The sequence below is a fragment of the Carya illinoinensis genome, chromosome 6 (genome assembly GCF_018687715.1).
Source record: "Carya illinoinensis cultivar Pawnee chromosome 6, C.illinoinensisPawnee_v1, whole genome shotgun sequence".
Lineage (NCBI taxonomy): Eukaryota > Viridiplantae > Streptophyta > Magnoliopsida > Fagales > Juglandaceae > Carya > Carya illinoinensis.
Window position 1 is genome coordinate 24,613,429 of NC_056757.1, and position 21,335 is coordinate 24,634,763.

General features: G+C 35.1%; 2 protein-coding genes across 3 annotated transcripts; both read left to right on the plus strand.

Moving 5' to 3' along the window:
• Window positions 1-6,594: 6,594 nt before the first annotated feature.
• On the plus strand, window positions 6,595-12,804 carry LOC122313966 (pantothenate kinase 1-like). Of its 2 annotated transcripts, none has more exons than XM_043129313.1 (10): window positions 6,595-7,017; window positions 7,300-7,476; window positions 9,097-9,143; window positions 9,287-9,403; window positions 9,806-9,925; window positions 10,059-10,153; window positions 10,480-10,573; window positions 10,775-10,906; window positions 11,901-12,013; window positions 12,337-12,804. In XM_043129313.1, exons 1-10 carry the CDS (start codon window positions 6,813-6,815, stop codon window positions 12,341-12,343), a joined length of 1,107 nt encoding a protein of 368 aa, XP_042985247.1. In that variant the 5' UTR covers window positions 6,595-6,812; the 3' UTR covers window positions 12,344-12,804. The 2 variants fall into 2 exon arrangements, with proteins under 2 accessions (XP_042985247.1, XP_042985246.1); XM_043129312.1 differs by having other exon boundaries at window positions 6,596-7,017; window positions 12,200-12,804.
• A 7,721-nt stretch (window positions 12,805-20,525) lies between these two features.
• On the plus strand, window positions 20,526-20,921 carry LOC122312695. The gene has a single exon (XM_043127358.1). It carries the CDS (start codon window positions 20,526-20,528, stop codon window positions 20,919-20,921), a length of 396 nt encoding a protein of 131 aa, XP_042983292.1.
• Window positions 20,922-21,335: the final 414 nt, after the last annotated feature.

Genomic DNA, 21,335 nt, shown 5'->3' on the forward strand with positions numbered 1-21,335 from the left:
AATATTATGTGCGTAATAATTTATCATGAAATTAAACATAAACAGAATAAAACAACAATAAAATAAAATAGCTATAAATAATAATAATATCTATTATATATAACCTGGTATACGTAGTTGGTATCTATTATATATAACTATATAGTTTAATATAGATTATATAACTATATTAAACTATATAGTTATATAATCTATATTAAACTATAGATTAATATAGACTATAGATTATAGTTATAAATATTAGAGTCTAGATTATTAGTATTAGTAATTTAGTATAAATATTAGTATTAGACTATTAGTATAAAATTATATATATTGTAATTTATACCATAACTCTTAAGACTTAATAGTATTAGTAATGAATACATTAAATAATATAACAATACTTTAATACTAAATATATATAGACTTATTAGTAATTAATACATTAAAGAATATAACAATACTTTAATACTAAATATATATAGACTTATTACTTATAGTTATAGACTTATAGTGATTACTTATTATAATTAGTATAACTATATAATAGTATTAGTAATATAATTAATTAGTATTATACTATTAGTAATATAGTATGGTTATATAATAACTATATAATATAGTAAAGTTAAGTGATTAGTTTATTTAGTTATTATAATTAGTATAGTTATACTAGTATAACTATAGTAATTACTTAATGGCGAGTTAGTGTCTTAGTGATATAATTAGGTTAGATGATAATTATAGTTATAGTATAGCTATAGGTTAGACTATTAGTAATATAGTATAGTAATAAACTTATATATATTAGACTATTAGTAATATTATTTATAGAGTACCCACTTAGTTTTTTGTATAAGTTATAACTATAGTTTATATTAGTACAAGTATAATTTTAAGTTATATAACTATACTCTATATTAGACTATTAGTATTTATTTTATTTTTATACCATATTAAAGTCTAGAGTCTAGACTATTACTCTATTAGTATTAGTAATTTAGTATAAATATTAGTATTAATATAAAATTCTAAATAATAGTATTAATTAATAATTACTTAATGGCAAGTTAGTGATACAATTAGGTTAGATGATAATTATATAATTAATTATTTACAATTATCATATAATCAATATATATATAAAAATCTCATTCGGTCTGGTTCGGGGTGAAAAACCCCTGGACTGTGGACCGGACCGAATGACTTCGGTCCACTCCAATTTGGACCGAGATCGACCGGGACAAGTCCCAATCCGGTCCGGTCGGTTTTTCCGATCCGGACTGGCCGACTATCACCCCTACACAACATGTAGACAACTCATTAGAATCTGGATAGAGTTGATTTCAATTTAGATATGAGATGATTTTAGATGAAAGATGAAAGTTAAATAAAATATTGTTATTATATTATTTATGTTTTATGATTTGAAAAAGTTGAATTCTTTATTATATTTTGTATAAGCATTTGAAAAAAATTATAATAATAATATGATATGTGATGAGATGCTTTCCGAATCTAAACATAGCTGATCAATCCATGATCTTGTTTCCATATTTGTAAAGTTATTCATTTGTCTGATTTTATTTCCATGTATAGCATGCAAAGCTGAATGTATAAATAGGAGACTGCTTAAAGAGAAATATACACAATTTTTTAAAACGAGTAATGCTAGAACAAGTTTTAATAGATAAATTTCAAACAAAGCCTTTGTACAAAAGTGGGTTCTGTGACGCCCCCAAATCCCCACGCCCGAACACGGGGAAATCGAGACGTCCGGATGGTGACAACCCGGGTCACCATCCCATCGACGGTGCCAAGTGTGTGCAAAAGCAACAAATGTGCATGGAAGAACACGCAGCGGATAACGAAAGTCATTACTAAGTACCAGAATTGTTCTCAACGTAATACAAGCTGTTTAAAACGTACATAAATAAAATATTACAAAACACGCATATAATAAAATATCAAATACAAAGCATAACATCAGCAACCCGGCGGAGCCGCATCCTCGGGTTCAGCCTCCTCCTCCTCCTCCTCCTCGAACTCTGCACCAAAAGCTACGGAACTAAAAATGGTACCGCAGGTAAGTAAAACCCAAACACCACCAGATAAAAACACATAGAACTCAAACAACATGGATGCAAGAAAAACCAATGCACATGCCCCGCAAAACCACATTTTTACCACGCACGCCAAAAACCCCTTTGGCCCAATAAAAACATATTCTTAAAAACCACGCCTCACCATTATCCCAGATAATGGCCCAAACCACCATTTTCCCAGAAAATGGATCAAAAGCCTCAAAACCAAAACTCGTCATTTTCCCAGAAAATGGCCCGCATCCGAAAACCATATAAACACACCGGTTATGCATGCACCATGATCTCCCCTAGGGATCATCTGCACACCCTGGCCATGTGCCACACCGCAGGTAAGGACCGCGCATGTGACACCTAAACGAGCGATGCCCAGACTCGCGCCCCGCGCGTACCTGGCCAGGCCATCCTTTAGCCCTCACCAGCGAAGGGCCACGGAGTCGGTGAGTAGAGCGATGCCCAGACTCGCGCCCTGCGCGTACCTGGCCGGGCCATCCTCTAGCCCCGCTCCCGTCGTCGCCCAGCGACAACTCAGGGGACGTCACTCAGTATTATCCACTCCCGAGTGACCAGAGGAGCTCCACCGAGATAATAACCCATCCCGGCTTGGGCTCGTGAGACACACGCACCCGAAAATCCAATCATGCCAGCAAAACAGGGTTTCTCAAATAAATAAAATACCCGTGCATGCCCCATGTAAATGCAATTATCAACGCACAAAACAAACAACCAATCATAAAACAATAAATCAAGCAACTCCGTCCTCCATCCATCCGACCCCCGAACTCCTCGGACTCAGTCCGGAATTAACCAACCAGCAGATTAAATAATTGAAAGAGCAATATATATTTAAATCTGAAAATAGGGTTTGGAAAATACTTACAGCGCTATATGGCAATTTTAGAAAACACGCGGCATTGTGAACGGCGCCGGAAAAGCAACGTCACAGTGAAAATTCACTGTGGCCGTGGGTTGTGAAAAATCCACTTTTGAACGGGGACAAACTAGGACACGAAATTGATAGGGAATGGTCTAGGGATGGTTGTGAAGCTATTGGAAGTGGTGGTTGGCCGTGGGTGGCGGCGGAATCGCCGGAAATAGGCCGGATTTTCCAAAGAGGAAAGCTAGCTCGTAGGAGCTGTTCCGGTGGTCGTTGGAGGCCGGAAATGGGTGGGTTAGGACGGCAAGGGACCGGTGATGAAGTGGTGAAAAAATGGTGGCCGGAGGTGGAGCGACGACGGCGGATCGAGGCCAAAACCGTGCGGCTTTGTTGGGCGTTTTCCGGCCAAACGGCCGGCCGGATGGGGCTGAGGTTCGGAGGGGTGGTGCGCCGGAGGGAGACGAAGAGGATGGTGGGGGTGGTGTCGCCCACGGTGGCCGGACGGCGTTGGGTCGACGGTGAGAGGAGTCCGGCCGTGGGTGAGGAGAGAGAAGAGAGAGAGAGAGCTCGGGGGGTGCTCGAGAGGGAAAGCAGGAGGAAAAAGAAAAAAAGAAAAAAAAGAAAAAGCAAGGAAAAAGAAAAGAAGGGAAAAAGAAAAAGGAAAAAGAGAAAAAGGAAGAAAGATGCAAAAAGAAATGAGGTCCAATCCTCACTCCGGAAAAACAAAACAAACTGCCGAAAAGGGATTAAAAACCACAAAACAACTTAAAGAAATAAAACACAACATCAAATAAATTAAAAACCAATTTTAAAACGCAATTAAATTAAAATAATTAAACTAATATATTAATTAAAATAAAAACAATTATTTCAGCGAAAATACACTAAAAAACGAGTCATCACAGGCTCAACTAATAAAGCATTGTACACAATACCCTACCTACCATTTAGAGAAAATAATACAAACAGGTACAGAAGAAATAAACACATTCCCCCATGGACTAAATTAATGGTCTAAGAACTTTATTATATATATAGCATATTCTCATCTATTATCTTCCATAGAGAAAAACTAAGAAATTCAATTAAAGTTGTGATTTTATATTACATGCAAACAACATCCACATTTTTTTTATGGGCAAGACAGAAAGAGAACTACTATTTAATCTCCTACACCACACATTAATATGTAATTTGTTATTTTTATCCTATTTAAACACATATTATTGATATGTAAATATGTATTTAAATAAAAGGGTAAATCATATATTGGTATGTGGCCTATCTAGCTATGTTGCACCCAATAAAATTGGCACTTTCACCTTGATAGAAAGACATTTTAAGGGTTCGAGATGATATGAGATGAAAGTTAAAAATTGAAAAAAAAAATTATTTTTTAATATTATTTTTGATTTGAGATTTAAAAATTTTTATTATTTATAATATTTTGTGTGAAAATTTGAAAAAAATTATAATAATTAAATAAAATAAAATAAGATAATTTATATAACCAACAACATGATGAATGTACAAAGACAGTCAAACTCCCAACTTTTTTCAGTAAAACGAGGCCTCTTAGTTAACATGTCAGTTAAGTTCTCATTGATTTTCAACTCTCATCCTAAATTTTGTTATTCATCATTTCACACATCACACACTATATTTATTTTTTTAATTTTTATTTTTGATTTTATTTCAATTAAATTAATTGAATTCTTTTATTCATTATCAATCCACCACATTTTTGTTAAGATTTTTTAGAAAAAAAAAATCATATATAATACATAATATAGAGGTAACGAATAGAATTTTTCGTATCATTGTTCTTTCCATCAATAGCATGTACGCAACTTCGATTAAGGACAACATCCAATTAATTGGACCATTTCTACAATTAGTAATTAACAACTCTAATCCTTCAGGACACGATTCACGGGGAGGCGCAATCGTTAGGAACGGTCAACAACCAGCATAATTCAAGATTATAAAATTTTATATAAACTCACTTATATATATATTTTTTATATACTTTAATAATATAATTAATTGTATTATTTTTTTAATATAAAATAATTAATTTAACCAATTATATCAATAAAATGTATATAAATATAAAAAAATGACTGTAACATAACCCGTTCAACTGATTTAAGTCGAACAATTCTTTTATAGGTGTCGTTGGGTACCTTTGAAGAATTGGCAAGATATTTAAAAAAAAATAAAATCGAAAATCGTATAGACATGAAGAAATTTTTTGGGGAGAGAGAGAGATTGCCGTCGTTGTGGGTAGCTTTTGTCTGCGCCTGAACTCCTCAACTTCCTCCTCGCTTTAACAGTATCTAATTCGACAATTTGCAGTAGAAGGATGGTACATCGTCGTGGAAATAGAATCAGACAAAATTAACTCTGTTTGTTTCAGTGGTAAATGGAATAAGGAACTGGGATGGATTAATAGCAACCGGGTGAATGGTCCAGGATTTAATCTTTCACGGATTTTGTTTCATTTTTGCTTTAATGTTGAATTCATGCAAAGTTGGCTAATTTTTATGTATCTTTTGGAATTGTAGGTAGTATTGACCAGCGCTATAGAGATCAGGTCAGAGCAATTTGATATGGAAATTTCAAGTTGTGGGTTTCGATCATTTTATTGAAACTTCTTCCCTTCTTTACATTTTTCTCTCGTAATGCGTGTAGGTCCTTAGTACTAAGGTTCCTACGGAAGAGGAGAGGTGGGAGTGGCGGCAGGCATTCTACCATGGTGCTGCATATTTCACATTGGCATGGGTTCTATATCTTTGGCTTAGGGGATGCAAAGAAGAAAAAAATCGAAGAAGATGAGAAGAACTTGTAATAGTCATCGTGTTTCGTCTCCGTGGTCGTCTGTGGGGAAGCTGGTTCTATTCCGTGTTGCATTCTGGGGAGGTTTCTTAGTCGTTTTCGTGTTTCTTCTGTGGGTTTCGTAACAATGGCAGGTTTCTTGGTTGTGTCCAAATTCGAAATACACAAATACGTCCAAATTTAAAACGCACTGTTTCATTATCGTACACGTGGTGGCATTGTACGCAGTTCCCAGCCCCAAGTGTAAAAGCACTCTCATTGGATTATCTATATTTAAAATAAATTATATTTAATAATTATTAGACAAAAAACTCATTTACAATGAATAGCCAATAGCAAGTTTTGTAAGTTTTAGTTACAGTAATTGTAAAGAAAATATTAAATTTGATATCTATGGTTTATAGATCAAATATTTATTTATTATTTTTTTTATAACACACTCTCTTTTCTTTATTTACATTCACAAACTTCTATCAGTATTTAATAATTAATAATTAAAATATGATAAAATAAAATAATAATTAAAAAATTAAATATTTTTTAAATGATTAATTACTCATTAATATATAATAAATAAATAAATAATCTAAAGTAGATATTTAATGTGAATAGCTAAAGTCAAATTTATCTTATATTATTTTATTATTATATAATAAAAAAATAACTATTTCAATGTAGAGATTTATTTAAATAAAATAGTTAAAATTTAAATTAATTTTATATTTATTAAAATTATTCTTTACACATGCATAGTCCTTTACAGATGCATAATCCTTTATCAATGCTCAAAGTAGACCTCTTGTTTAAAGAATAAGTGGGGGTCGGTAGTTGGTACTCTCTTCCCGGCACCTCAACTACTACCTTGCGAGTGGCGTCAGCTGGAACAAACACGCAGGCACGCAAGCAGCCAGCCCCACGCCAATGCGACTTTGGAGTTTGGACAGGACTGAGCCCCCGGTTAATTATGATTTGTGTATGTTCAACTAAATTTTCAACGCCAAAAACGTTATATAATGCTTCATGCCTTTGGTTGTGGAGAAAGCGAGGACGGTTTAGGTACAGAGCTCTCCTCGATATTCACTTGGAAATTCTTTACGGAGTCCATAGCAACGGACGGAGAGAGCGAGAAAATGGATATTCTAGAGGTTGGAATTCCAGGAAAATGGGAGCCAAACCTGCCCGACGGTCATATATCTCACTTTGCTCTGGACATCGGAGGTGATTTTCTTTCTTCTTTTCTCCTTTCTTTGTGTTTTTTGGGTGTCTGAATTTCTGCTAATTCCCATGAATTCGTTGTTCTTCCGTGTGATTTTTTTCGTAGTTGAGGAGTTTTGAAACTTTGTCTACATACCCAGTATGTATGCATATATTTGATTTAACCTTGGCCCTGAAATTAGTCGTCGTCCCCGCATATGTGAAACCTGCCTCTTGAATTTCTGCAATTGACATGTTCGTCAAAATGTTTTGTCTTCACGATTACATTTGGTGTATGTTGGGCAGGATCTCTCATTAAGTTGGTGTATTTCTCAACAAATGATGAATTTGATGTTGTTGATAAGGCGGGGAGGTTGGGAAAGCAGAGTCTGGGGAAAGGGAGGTTCCACTTTGCGAACTTTGAAACGAGCAAGATCAATGATTGCTTAGAGTTTATACAAACCAAGCAGCTTCATCTTGGTGGTATGTGTGCACTTGCCTGTTTTAGATAATCGATTCATTTGGAATCATGTTGAAAGAAGAGCATTGTGATAATGCACACTAAAAATGAGCCTGGCTGAACCAATCACGGGAAGGCTTAATATCAGTTGGGGCTAAATATCGTGCTTGAGCTGAGTTTGAGTGTGGTCTAGTTCGAAATATTTTTTTCAAGCTTGTTCTGGATATGTTTGATTGAGCTCAAGCTTGTTCATTGCCCGACAAAGCTGATCAAATCATCCTAATACATCATTGAACGGCTATCAGAATCTCGCAATCATAATCTACTGAGGCAACTTACGATTTTACAATTTACTCTAAACCTGAAGGAAGTCTCCAATCCATTGTGTGTCATTGGTTATGGTTTCAACTTTGGGAAAATCTCTTTGGAAACTTCTTTCATATATCCAAACTGGTTGTGGTGTGATACACATGTCTCTGGTGTTGCTCTAGATTTGCATATAAAAGTTGTTGGCATCAAACTAGAACTTATCTTTGATAGATTAGAAGCTCCTTTAAAACACCAAATTCTACACTCTTCAACGTGGATTCAATGTGCTTTAACAGCCACAGGCTGCTGTCAATTCAGTTTTAATATAATTCCTAAAATATGTAGGTAGCACCTCCATTTTCATCAGAAGTTTTGCTTGACATTTAGCATGTTATAATATTCTGATTTTCATCGAAATAAATTGCTTTAAGGCTGTGTTTGTTTGGCTAAAAATATTTTCCAGGAAAATGTTCTCATCTTTTTGAGCATTTGGCGAGGGTAGAAAATCGAAGTCAACAGAAAATGTTAGGTTGGTCAGCACAAAAAGGGTCTCTGGGCCATAAAATGACTTAACCCTCTAAAGAGGCACAAGTCATTTTTCAAATTCCATCTCCTCGTGTCCAAATTTTACGACTAGATTTTCTACCATTCTAGAGCAGCCCTACCACCTCCACTCGTTGACAAGACTGCTCCACCAATGCAAACCCTTGCCAACCACCATTGATCTGCCTACACAACCCCATGTCCTGCTGCAACAACCACACTCTTGCTATGGAATCTGACTTTGACTCAAATTCTTCCTCCCCCTTCATCACACTCTCCCACTTCTTTGATTTCAAATGCTCAATCAGGCATCAAGTCCAACTGCCCATGGTCCCGATTCATTCTTCACTAATTTGAAAAACTAAGATCGACTTTAACTCTGTCTCTATTGGGATTGAAGGTTCAATAGTTTTGTGATGGTCTAAGAAAAAAAGGGTAGCACAATGATTTTGGGTGGTGGTTAGTCTGTATTAACTTACATATCAACCAAACGCCCCAAAATATTTTTGGAGCCTTTTGTTTTCCCTATCAAACCGTGGAAAACAATAGATATTCTCTGAAAACATTGAAACAAACATAGGCCTAAGTAGGCATTCGTTTTATGCAAACATATTTTCCCAATCATTTATTCATCCAAAAAAAAAAAAAAATATTTTCCCAATCATTCGATATAAATGCAGAAACTACAATTTAAGGTCATTTTTCCTTTAAGTTGATTTCAGATGCGCTTTTAATCCTCCAATGTTTCTGGTACTTATTGTCACTCTTGTTATATTTGAAACTGAATATAGGGTGCCAGCACCTTGAAGCTCCTCCAACTGACACGACCATAATTAAGGTAAAGCAAAATAGCACATGTTATTTCCTGTGCTGAAGAAAAAAATGCTGGTGAATTTGTAGAGAATGCAATGAGAAACTTGGTTTTATGGCATATACTTCTGAAATGTGCGAACTTAATAACTACTTACCATCTATGAGAAGGCCACAGGTGGTGGTTCATACAAGTATGCAGACCTCTTCAAAGAAAAACTTGGCATTTGTCTTGACAAGGAGGATGAAATGGACTGTCTTGTTGCGGGAGCTAACTTTTTACTTAAGGTGGGACCCTTATACCACAACAAAATTTGGTATGTACAGCTTATTATCTTTCTTTTGAAAGTGAAGCCCTCTCATTTAGACCTTAGCCTCTTGCCCTTCCCTAATCTTGATTGCTGTTGTTCTGATTCTCCTTAAATGCACACAATGTTTTGGCAAGTCCTTGAATACTCACACCCACACACATTTGCATCAATCAAACTGGTATCTGTTTGGTGGAAGGTGAGAGTTAAGAACTCTTCTATAGTGTCAAATATCTGTGTGATGAGTATACAACCACGATTGATATGACAACTGTCTCTTTTCATTTCGTAAACCAAGTACTTCATTTCATCTGTTTCCTTGTTTGCCTTAGCAACATATTGTGCTGATAGTTTCAACTGGCACATATATTCGTTTGTGTAGGCAGTCCATCAAGAAGCCTTTACATTTATGCATGGACAGAAGGAATTTGTCAATATTGACCATAATGATTTGTACCCCTACCTCCTAGTTAATATCGGGTCTGGTGTCAGCATGCTCAAGGTATTTTTTCTCATATTCTTCACTCCAGTTGCTGTGTTAGTATTATATCCTTAAAAAATGTTTTTCAACTGTTGTTTGATTGTAAACATTTGTATCCATATTCCCTTTTTAATTTCTGTTTTTTTATTTATAGGTGGATGGAGAGGGGAAGTTTGAGCGAGTTAGTGGAACAAATGTTGGCGGTGGAACATTTTGGGGTTTGGGAAGGCTCTTAACGAATTGTAAGAGGTAATTGATGTCTCTACTTATTATGGTATGATGATCTTCTTACATATATTTTCTAACTCATGAACCCCTAGGGGTTGGCTCAAGTTAACCTTAGTCTTGGGGTTATGCTCCCCCAAAGTCTAAGGTTTGAACCTTGGGTGTAAGCAATCTCTAAGGGCCCCGTCCCATTGGTGAGAAGTCGATGACTTGCCTGATCCATGTGATGTGGGCGAGTTACACAGGTCTGGGTTTTAAGAGGCGTGCTTAGATGGTCTTTGGGATTCCTCGCAATAACAAAAATATATTTTATAACTCATGGACCAGAGATTCTTTGTTTTTTTGGACAGTTTTGATGAGTTGCTGGAATTAAGTCATAAGGGAAATAATAGAATGATAGACATGCTTGTCGGGGACATCTATGGAGGAATGGACCATTCAAAGGTGAATATTCTTGATAGACTGGTCTTTGCTTTAATTTAGGTGTCAAGAGCCTGCTAGTTTTTGTGTTTGTGTACCTTGAGTTGAATTTTTCATGTGAATTGGTTTGAATTTTGACAGAAGATTAGTTACATGTTAATTTTTCCTCTGATGATTGCAAACTTCACTGTATCTCTATCCCCCTCCCCCTTTTAATGTTAACAGGTAGGCCTTTCATCAACAACTATTGCTTCTAGCTTTGGAAAGGCAGTTTCTGATAATAAAGAGCTTGCAGATTACAGGCCTGAAGATATCTCCCGGTCCCTCTTAAGAATGATTTCAAATAACATTGGACAGGTCAGTTGTAGTTGGACAGGTTTCTTGCTTTCCACAAATTGAATATACATGGTGAAGTAGCAACATGTGTTTTTCTTTATGGGAAAAATGAAGTTTATTATATTTATGATACCTATAAGAAAAATTATATTTATGAGTTTCTCCATATTTAGTTTTTCTTTGCTTATCAATTTTGAAGACTTCTTTTACATAATGCAAGATAGTACATTCTAGCCTATGACATAATATGTGACAAAAGCTGGATAGCAGCTGTCATTGTTGAAACTTTCTCGGTACATTGGGACAGACCGGAATATATATTATGATGCTTCTGTTCTTCCATATTCAACTTTCCCGTTCTTACAGTAATCCTCTAGTGTTTTATTTCTAACTTTTCTATAGCATCTTTTCTTACTGGCAAGGTTCAAACCCTTGGATTCAGGTTGTGCGTAGACTATATAATTATTGCTAATAATTTGTTGGGCTTCAACTGTGCACGTTCAACCCAGCTGTCGATGAGTCCTTTTAATAATATTGAAAAAAAAAAACTCTATGACATTTAAGTGTACAGAAATCATAGGATGGTATCTCTCTTCTTTGTCGCCTTTCCTTTAATGGTTGGGAGAAGCCTTACCTTATCTGTACTTCTCAAAATTAAAAAAAAAAAAAAAAATATACCCTTGGCCTTCCCAATCCTTTTACATATTTTACCTCTTTCATTTATGAACTACTAGAAAGGTCAAGTTTAGGTTCTGGTATCCTTTGCCATATCCAGAGGCGCAAAAAACTTGTTCACACTTTTTCCCTGTTAGCTAGGCGTCCCTGAAAATGAAATGTCATCCTTGGTTTTTTTGGGGTCCGAAAGACATTCATAACTTATTTTCTCTGTCTTAGAAATTCTGTTCATTTTATTTAGTCTTATTTAATTCCTCTCGAAAGCTATTTTCGTTCTGTAAAACATCAAGTGACTGCCGTAATGTTTCTAAGTTATTTCACTTCTCTGTTTTACTGTCAGATCTCTTACTTGAATGCTCTCCGATTTGGACTCAAGAGGATATTTTTTGGAGGTTTTTTTATTGGTGGTCATACTTATACCATGGACACAATATCCGTTGCAGTTCACTTCTGGTAATCATGACACTCTGTGTTCTTGGTCATACTTCACACGCATCATTGGTCCTTGTTTTCAACTGAAATCATTTCCCTCGCCTCTACCCAAAAAAAATAAAAGATAAAAAAAAAAAAAATATTGTGTTAATGATAAAGATAATGGTTGAGTTTATATTTGGGTTTTGATGTTCCATGCCTTTTAAGGTCTAAAGGAGAGGCTAAAGCAATGTTTTTGCGGCATGAAGGATTTCTTGGAGCATTGGGTGCCTTCATGAGCTATGGAAAACATGGTTTTGATGACTTGATGTTCCATCAGTTAATTCAGTCTGCTTTCCTTGCAGGAGATAAGATTGGTAGCCCGACAAACGGGAAATTGAGTGAAAATGAAAGTATATAATGTAGTATCTATGCGTCTGAGAGTTTGCAGCTTAGAAGAAAATGAAAGTGTAGACAGTAGTGGCTATGCATCTTAGAGTATGTTGTTGGTTTCTCCTTTGGGGCTTAGATACCAGACGCTAGACAAGGCTACTCTTGGTTCCCTGCAGCACTCTTGAGTCTCTCAGCATGTCCAAGAGTGGAAACTTGTGTAATAGGTGTAGCATAGTGAAAAATATTGTAGGAAAAATATATGAACAATAAAATTGAGGGGAGAGAGAGAGAGAGAGAGAGAGAGAGAGAGAGAGAGAGAGCAATAATTGAACAAGATGACTTTCGTAGTTGTTTATGTATAATCTTAGGCTTTGTGGGATTCTGTATCTCCTCATATTGTAACTTCTATTATTTAATAAAGATGGTATCTTTTACTATAAGGTAATGCGAGATACAAGTCTAGGGCGCACAAAACTCCAATTCCTTTATTTTATTCGATAGAAATGGAAATCTAAAGGTTAAGACCTTACAAAAAGACCAAGCCTTCCCTATGCGAAATGGAAAGGATAGCCATCTTAGGATTACACCCGACAACATCCCACAAAAGACATCCTAATAGCAACCGGAAACCCTGCAAATAGCCAACCTAAAGCAAAACCACTGTGCTCACCAATTCACCATGATATGGAGATAATTATTACACGTACCCCAGAGAATACAATAACCTGGCCAAGTATACCTTTCCAGAAAAGATCACATTAACCAAAAACCTACACTTGGCCCCAAGTCTCAGATTTCCGCTACTTTAATGTTCACAGTCGCTTTGACCTGATCTGTCCGATAACATCGAGGACCCTTTTCTTATAGCCAATCAAATTGCACATTTTCTTCCTGCAAAGGGGTTACAAGAATTAGATATGAATCTTTCAATTGCATTCGAGTTTAAAGAGTTTAGTACATCTCATGCTAAAAGCCATATTATACGCAATGATAGGGCCAGCTATCCAGGTTGTCTTGCCAATCTGTCAGGATGCTGCACCTCTTCAAAATCTAAAAGGTTTCTCACCATAAGAGTAATATGAGAATAACTTAAAACCGGATAATCCTACAACTCGTTTTTATCAGAGACCAATGAATGATAGCCACGTCAGTGAGATAGAAACAAGTTCTGATTGGCGGGATGCAGGGAAACAAGTCCCCATTCTCAACCTCTCTCTTCACGTGATTCAACTGTCATAATTTCTTTCCTCTTTTCTCCTTCTCTCTTCCGAACATAGTCTTCTCCTTCTCTGTTTCGAACCATCTTCTACGTTTGATTGAACACAAGTTTCATCTTCTACTTTGCAGCCATCTTCTATTTTTCTTGTCTATTTCTATTTTACTTGTCTGTTTCTACTTTGCAGTACACGAAACCCACCCATATTCGCATCTCTCTCTGGCCACCGAAACCCATCCATGAAATCAAAACCCATAAAAGTAGTTTTATCCTAACCCCTAACCCTCCCTCACGATCTGTATAAAACTGAAATCCAAAAAAAGCACTCCTTCCCGATCTCCATAAAATCGAAACCCGAAAACCCCCTCCCTCTCGATCTCTATAAAACCGAAGAAGAAATCATGAAAAACAGAATGAAGGTAAGTTTACTATTTTTTAGCTGTTTGTGGGTTATTTCCTGGATTGTTTGCGTTCGAGTTGCTCATTGAATTATTTTTTTCCAGCTGCTTGTGGATTATTTTAACTTAAGAAAGGATGAATACAATATATTTACATCATAAATATTTCCTGTCCAACACTCATTTACTTTAAACTCACATGAATTTTGGAGATAACTTTTATTTTTTATTTTATTTTTATTCTTCCTTCTTTGAATCTCAACTAAAAGGATTCAATATTGCGGATGAATGATGGCATAAGAGTAAGTGAAACTGGATACAAATTGATATAGACATAGACGCGCTCTAGAATAATAAAATCGAAATTTCTTTCTCTGCGTGTTGCTTACTTCTGATTGAGCTTCTGATTTAACGTTAGGGTTTCTAAGAGAGAGAGAGAGAGAGAGAGAGAGAGAGAGAGAAGAGAGAGAGGTATTCAGTTTCAACTCCAGACAAAAGCAACGAAGGTGAGTCGGTTTATTCCTTACATCGCATAGTACAGACTTTAAAATGTATCTCTTACGTGGAAAATTATGATTAGCCTCCGTTATTCTCCATTTATAGGACTGTCCGGTCTGAAGCGCTTTTGGAGTAATATTGCTGCTACATCCTTGTCAACTCTCGGTCGACCAAAATTACATGTAATAGTAGTAACGTTACATACTTGGTGCTAGTCTTTCATAATAGTTGCCACTGCAATTTTAGATCCGCAAGTTTAGAGACAATTGCTTTATCTATATATATGGAACCGTTTCACTTCCCTAGGGACTGATTGACTACTTCAACTGTCACTGCTGCGGGTTAAGAGAGACGTAGAGAGAACACAACGATCGAGGGATTCTCAATGGTTCTCAAAATTCTTTCTCATTCCCTCTCTCTCTCTCTCTCTCTCTCTCTCTCTCTCTCTCTCTCTAATTTTTTTTATTTCATATATATATAGAGAAAATCTACTTCATTTCATCCACGAAACCCGTAATTATATCTGTGATTGATAAATACAAATAAATATCCAGATTATAACCCAACTCATCTGTGAGGGATTTTTCTACATACAAATTTCTTTGTGGCGGGTATTATCTTAACTTCTATAAACTTTTTACTGATAAAGTTTATAGATAACAATCACCCCCCAACCTCCAAAGGAGGAGAGGGAAACCATCCCCCATCCTTCAAAGGAGGAGAGAGTTCTCCTGCTATGGACAAAAGTTTAATAGCCTATTTATTTATTTTACTACACACGAACAACTGAACAAAAACAAAATTACAGAAAATTAAAATATACAAAAAATTGAAAATAGACTGCACATGAAGGTTGTAGTAGAGCGTGTCCTCTAAGAGAGTGTCAGATCGTCAATTCTGAATGTGCCGAATTCACTGGATTCAGAAACGCCGTGTGGCGGCTGAAGAAGCCTCCTATGTGGTAGTGCATGGAATCCACATAGGCACTTTAACCTGCGCGTGAGGAGCACGCGCTGTTTCTTTTGATGAAACCTTCGACAATCTAAAAGATTAACATTTGAGGAAACTTGCAGTGGGACGTGTGGCGGCGGCTAACTTTCAGAAAACATTAAAATGTCGATTCTCCATGCTTTGACTGAAAAAAACAAAAAAACAAAAACCACAAACTAGAAAATAAACAGCAGCTTTGAGGAGGGAGGGAGGAGCGAAGCTCCCACTCCCTTCTAGGAAAGTTTTCGGTTTGGGTGAGTTTTTAGAGAGAAGGTAGAGTTTCTCTCTCTATAAAAGTCTAGGTCCGGCTCTCTTTTATATCTTATTTTTAAACATCATTCAAATATAAATATTTTAAAACTAATTATTATAATTTTTTTAATTAATGATTATAATTTTTTCAAACTTTCAAACAAAAAATAAAATACAATTCAACATTTTCAAATCATTATATAAAAATAATATTAAAAAATTATATTCTAACAGTATTTTAACTTTACAATATTTTTTATTTAATTTTTTTCTCTTTTTCCAAAATCACATAAAATATCCATTAAACTATCTTACTTCTATCTCACTCTATTAAATTATCTCACTTAAACTATCTTACTACTATTCACAAACTATCTTATTACTATTCATAAATTTTTTATCTCATTTTACTTTTCAATCTTTATTTTTTGAATATAAAACTAGTTACGAAACTTTATACCATTTAGTTGTTTACTCTTAGGTTTTCAGTTTTATGATTTGGGAGTTTTTTTCATTTGAATCCCATGTCAGATTTACATTAGAAAGAAAATCTAACATAAATAGAACAAAAGAATGTGGTTGTTATATTTTTAAAGAAAAATGATACTTGCAATTGTGAATATGTAAGTGTCACTTAATTACTTTTAAAAAGACCAATAAAGACGAAACTCATTTGAAATGAAAATTAATTTTTTAATAATAAACCTTACTTTTTTTTAAAGTGAATGCATGACGCTTATATATTTCATAACTGCATGTAGTATTACTCATTTTAAAAACATAAAATCATTTCTTAAAATTAAAGCAAATTCTATTTTTTTAAAAAGAAAAAGAAAAAAAAAAGGCAATACGCCTGGGTTTACAACTAAAGCACAACCTGAGAGAGAATCTAGGTGCACTATTTTACAGAAACGCTGCTAAGCGGTCCATCCACTTTTCTTTAAAAAGCAGCCCTCCAATTAGAAGCTGCCACCTCAGCCTTTTGCACTAAACTGTTCCTACACTCGTGCGCATGAGATTACATCCTTCAGATAGCTCATTTTCAATTTCAGATCGAATTTGCCTCGCTCTCAAGCAGTTCATTTCGGCCCGAGAGACCTCTTCGCATCCAGACCACTCCCCGTACTACCAAAAGAATAAAGAGAGAAGAAGTGTTGGTTTTAGAAGGATTTTAAGGCTCTCTTCTGATCCTAACAGTGGACCGTTAGATTCTCATGATTGCTCGTCGACTTGATTTCAAAACCCTCTGTGGAATAATACCCAGGCAACGGTCAAATAGCTTGATCGGTTTTCACTCACTTGAAAATGGACGCCACCACCTGTTCGACCAAATTCTTAAGCCAAATACCGTCTTCATTAACCGTTCAATGCTCAACTATTTGCATAGAAACTTTCCATTTCAAGCTCTTGATATCTTCAAGAAGCAGTGTCAACTGGGTTTTGTCGGCAATGTTGATGAAGTTACTGTGACGCTTGTTGTCAAGGCTTGTCGCGGGGACCTGAAACTCGGTGTCCAATCCACGGGTTTGCTGTTTTTTCTGGGTTTATTTGGTTCATTACCGTCTCGAATTCTTTGATGAATATGTATTGTAAATCTGGACAGTTTGGAAAGGCTTTATGTATCTTTGAGAAGCTGATCGAACCAGATATTGTTTCTTGGAATACCATGCTCTCGGGGTTCCCAAAGAGTGAGGATGCGAAGGGGCTGTGCGGCGATAGGGAATAGTAAATTTTGCGACGGGGCTGCGGACCGCGACAGATCACTGACTCCAGATTTGCGACGGCGCCGTGGCTGGGCAACGACCAACTCGGGGGTAATATTTCAGGACAGGGAGGGGGTGTCAGAGGGGGAGAAAGTTCCATGTAGTTCCGTTTGGGGGATGAGAACAGAGGGACTCGCAGGTACCTCAAGCAGCAGGGAATTGAATTACAATAGGGTGCGATGCTGGTTTACCATAATTGTCCTGGATGGTCTACGTGTCAGCCTTTAATTGGTGAGCTGTTTTTTAAGGATCCTCAGACGAACCGGCCCGTAGGAATTCTCACTATTTTATATATAGAATTGCTACAATTATAAAAATATTTGATAAAAATGAATTTAGAAATTAATATAATTTTATATAATATATAAATAATTTTATAATCTAAAATATTATATCCGTCAATTTATAATTTTAATTTTATAAAATCTCTTTAATGCTGCACACTTGATTCTGCTCTTGCAACACTGACAGCTAAGTTCAGACCGCTTGGGTTGTGCAAATGGGTGGTCGGCATTTATATTTTCATAATTTAATATTTCAGTTTTATATTTTTAAGATTTTAAAACCATTTAATTCTGTAATTGTAACCACCCGGAATGCCGTATTAGATTTCTATAAGATTGTTTGATGGAAATTTGGGAGATGTTTCGGTTTGGTAAGTAAGACATTTTGATATGAGAATTTTGAATTTTAAGATGATTTTAATATTATTATTATTTTAAAATTTGAAAAAATTAAGAAAAGTTGAATTATTTATTATATTTTATATGAAGTTTTAAGAAAATTGTAATAATGAGATGAGAATTTTAAATTTGAGATGAAAATTTTGAGTTTTGAGTTTTAAGTTTCGGTTTGATAATAAGACGAGATATGATGGTTTTAAATAAAAATTAACAGTTAAATAAAATATTGTTAAAATATTATTTTTAATATTATTATTTTAATATTTTAAAAAATTAAATTATTTATTATATTTTGTATTAAAATTTTCAAAAAAATTAAAATGATAATATAAAATAAAATGAAATACTACCATCGATACGGCCTAAATTGAAAAAAAGAAGAATAATTTATTCACACTTGAGGATCGAATCGTGAAAATAGGAACCCATGAAGCAAAAAGATAACAAGATTAGGAATTGATTACTTACTAAAGAGCCGTGCCGCACGAGAAAGCCTACCGATAAGAGCAATTGCTCTTTTTTTTATTATTTTTATTTTTAAATAATTTTCTTTTAAAAAAATCATAATATTATTTAAAAACACTTATTTAACTATTAAATTAAAAAAATCAAAAAAATAGAAATAAAATTTATCGGGATGGATTGTCGATAAGTATACTAACGTTTTGAATACCGTTTCGATAGCTATTTCAATTAAGATACTTGAATGAAATATTTCAATATTAGTATAGTCTATATATAATAAATTAATTATATAAGAATAAATTATATTTTAAAATAATATTAATATAAGTCTTAAAAAATTAAAATATATATTTATAAAATTTAATAATTTTTTTAATTAAAAAATAGTCTTTACATATGAAAATTGAAGTGAAAATTATAAAAAAAAAATCATAATTTTTATATTAATTATAAAAGTTTTCTATTTTCAACGGGTACGCCCATACACTGAAAATCGATAATATGGACCGAATGTACGGTACAACCATTATTTAACACGGTTCAAAATAAATATATTATCTACACCAATCCCTATTTCGAAACAAGAAATGCCTATCACATCCGTACGAAAATTCAAAACTTGGCTTGGAGTTTGTGCTAACGAAGGCAAAGTTAGTGATGTGTATGATACACAACACTTCAATCAATGGAGCTTGTGCCTCGGAAATGGTGTACAATTTCTTTACACAGATCCCAATTTTGAATCGTCTTTTGAGAATATCCTCGACAAGGTTCTCGAACATTGAACCGAATGGCTTCTTTTTAACCCAAATGAGCGACGTGCAAAAGAACAATTGTACAGAGAGGTTGCATTTTGCATTATTATTATTTTTAAATATTTTTTAAATTTACAAAATAATGGAACCAACTTATATTATTCTTCGTTGAAACGAACTTTGTAATTTTGAATGCATCTGTGAGAGCTCAAGAAAATGCAGTGTAGACAGACAGAATTTGGCTTGAAGTAACTTGGCAGTCATTCCACGACTTTGTCTAATGCAACTACAAAAAGAATACGAATTTGCATAGAAGTATTGAAAAATCTCTAGTAATGAATAAATTATATAAAAATAATTTTATAAATTAACGTGATTTAATATAGTTTATCATATTATAAAATTATTTTTATTATAAAATAAATTTAATGAATCAAATAATTATTTTTATATAATTACTTTATAAATATTGTACTCTGGATATCTCTTGCATCATCCGCATGAGTACCATATTGATAAAAACAAGCAATCTTGAAGATTATTGGCCAGATCATGACAGAAGGAGAGGCCTTATTAATAACGTACCTTCAAGGAGTTGACGAAATTTTTAGCAGCTCAATCACACCCATTACAGGAAGTTACGACTAAAAGCAAATTACACAAAAGTGCTAAAACTGAGCGCTCAGAACAAAAAATCTCATTAAAAGAAACGAAAATTAATGAACAATATTATCTTCTGCATGAATGAATTGCAGCAGAGACCGTCCATTTCCAATGATTAAAGGGGAGCACCAAGTAAATAATTGCTGCTCTCTCATGGGACCATGCTGTTGTTCTAAGGGAGCCAAAATCTTACTTTTATCACCATACAAAGCAACAACACTGCCCAGTCTTCCTCACTAAAGAACACAAGGAATATCTTTAGTTGTCTCTTTTATTAAAGCAACTCCCCACTTTATAATTGAAAACCCCTATATATTTGAACCCAATTATACATAGCATAACCCCTCCTCACAGAGAATCCCACTGATTGTTTCATTGTAAAGAAACAACTCCCTTTGTCTGCACTCAAAGGACTAGAGTTGCAGAATTTTACTAAAACAAAACCTCACCCTTTCTCTTCTTTCAGCCAAGCCTGAAGATGTCTTTGGAACCGCAGCAGCAGCTGCAGCCCGTTATGGTTTACCCCAACACCGAGGCAGGGCAGCCATCTTCGCGCCATTCAGATGGATCATTTGGGATAGTTTTTATTGTCCTGGCCGTAGTCATTGCTGTATCGGCCATTGCTTGCTTTCTTGGCAGGCTCTGCAACCGGCGCTACCAAACTGATCAAAAGCCTAAGCGAAACCAACAACACTCTCGGCCCAAGGAAGCTGTGGACATTGAGTACGGGTTTGATAAAAGAATCCCAGCTTCAAAAACAGCTGGAAATGGTGGAACCAGAGGACAGAAGCCAACCCAAAATGGTCGTGACCACATGAGAGGCGAAATGAAGCCTACTGCTCTTGGAAGAGAGCCCAGAGCCGGTGCAAGATAATGCATGGTGGCCGGCCAGAGGAACAGCTTCCATATACTAGTTTATCTACCTTGATGGCATGCCCATTATATCCTTTTGGTTTTCTCCTTTTTGTATCCCTCCAGTCCTCCTGTATCTCTAAATTTCCACCCGCGCAGCTTGAATGTATTTGAGTAGACATACATATGGTGTTGTGACATGAAGTAATTTTAGCTGAAAATTCCAGATTTATATATAAAACCTGTTGGGGTCCTGGAATGTTCAGTTTCTTGAGGTTCTTCAGTTTCCCTGGAAAGTATTGAACGGCCAGGCTATTTGCTATATGGTATTAGGATACGACGACAGCATACCGGGGCAGTCAATCTGGTTTTGCTGAGAAACAGAACTGCTGGGCCAGGAGCCCCTGTAATCCCGCCCGCTCAGCTAAATATAAAA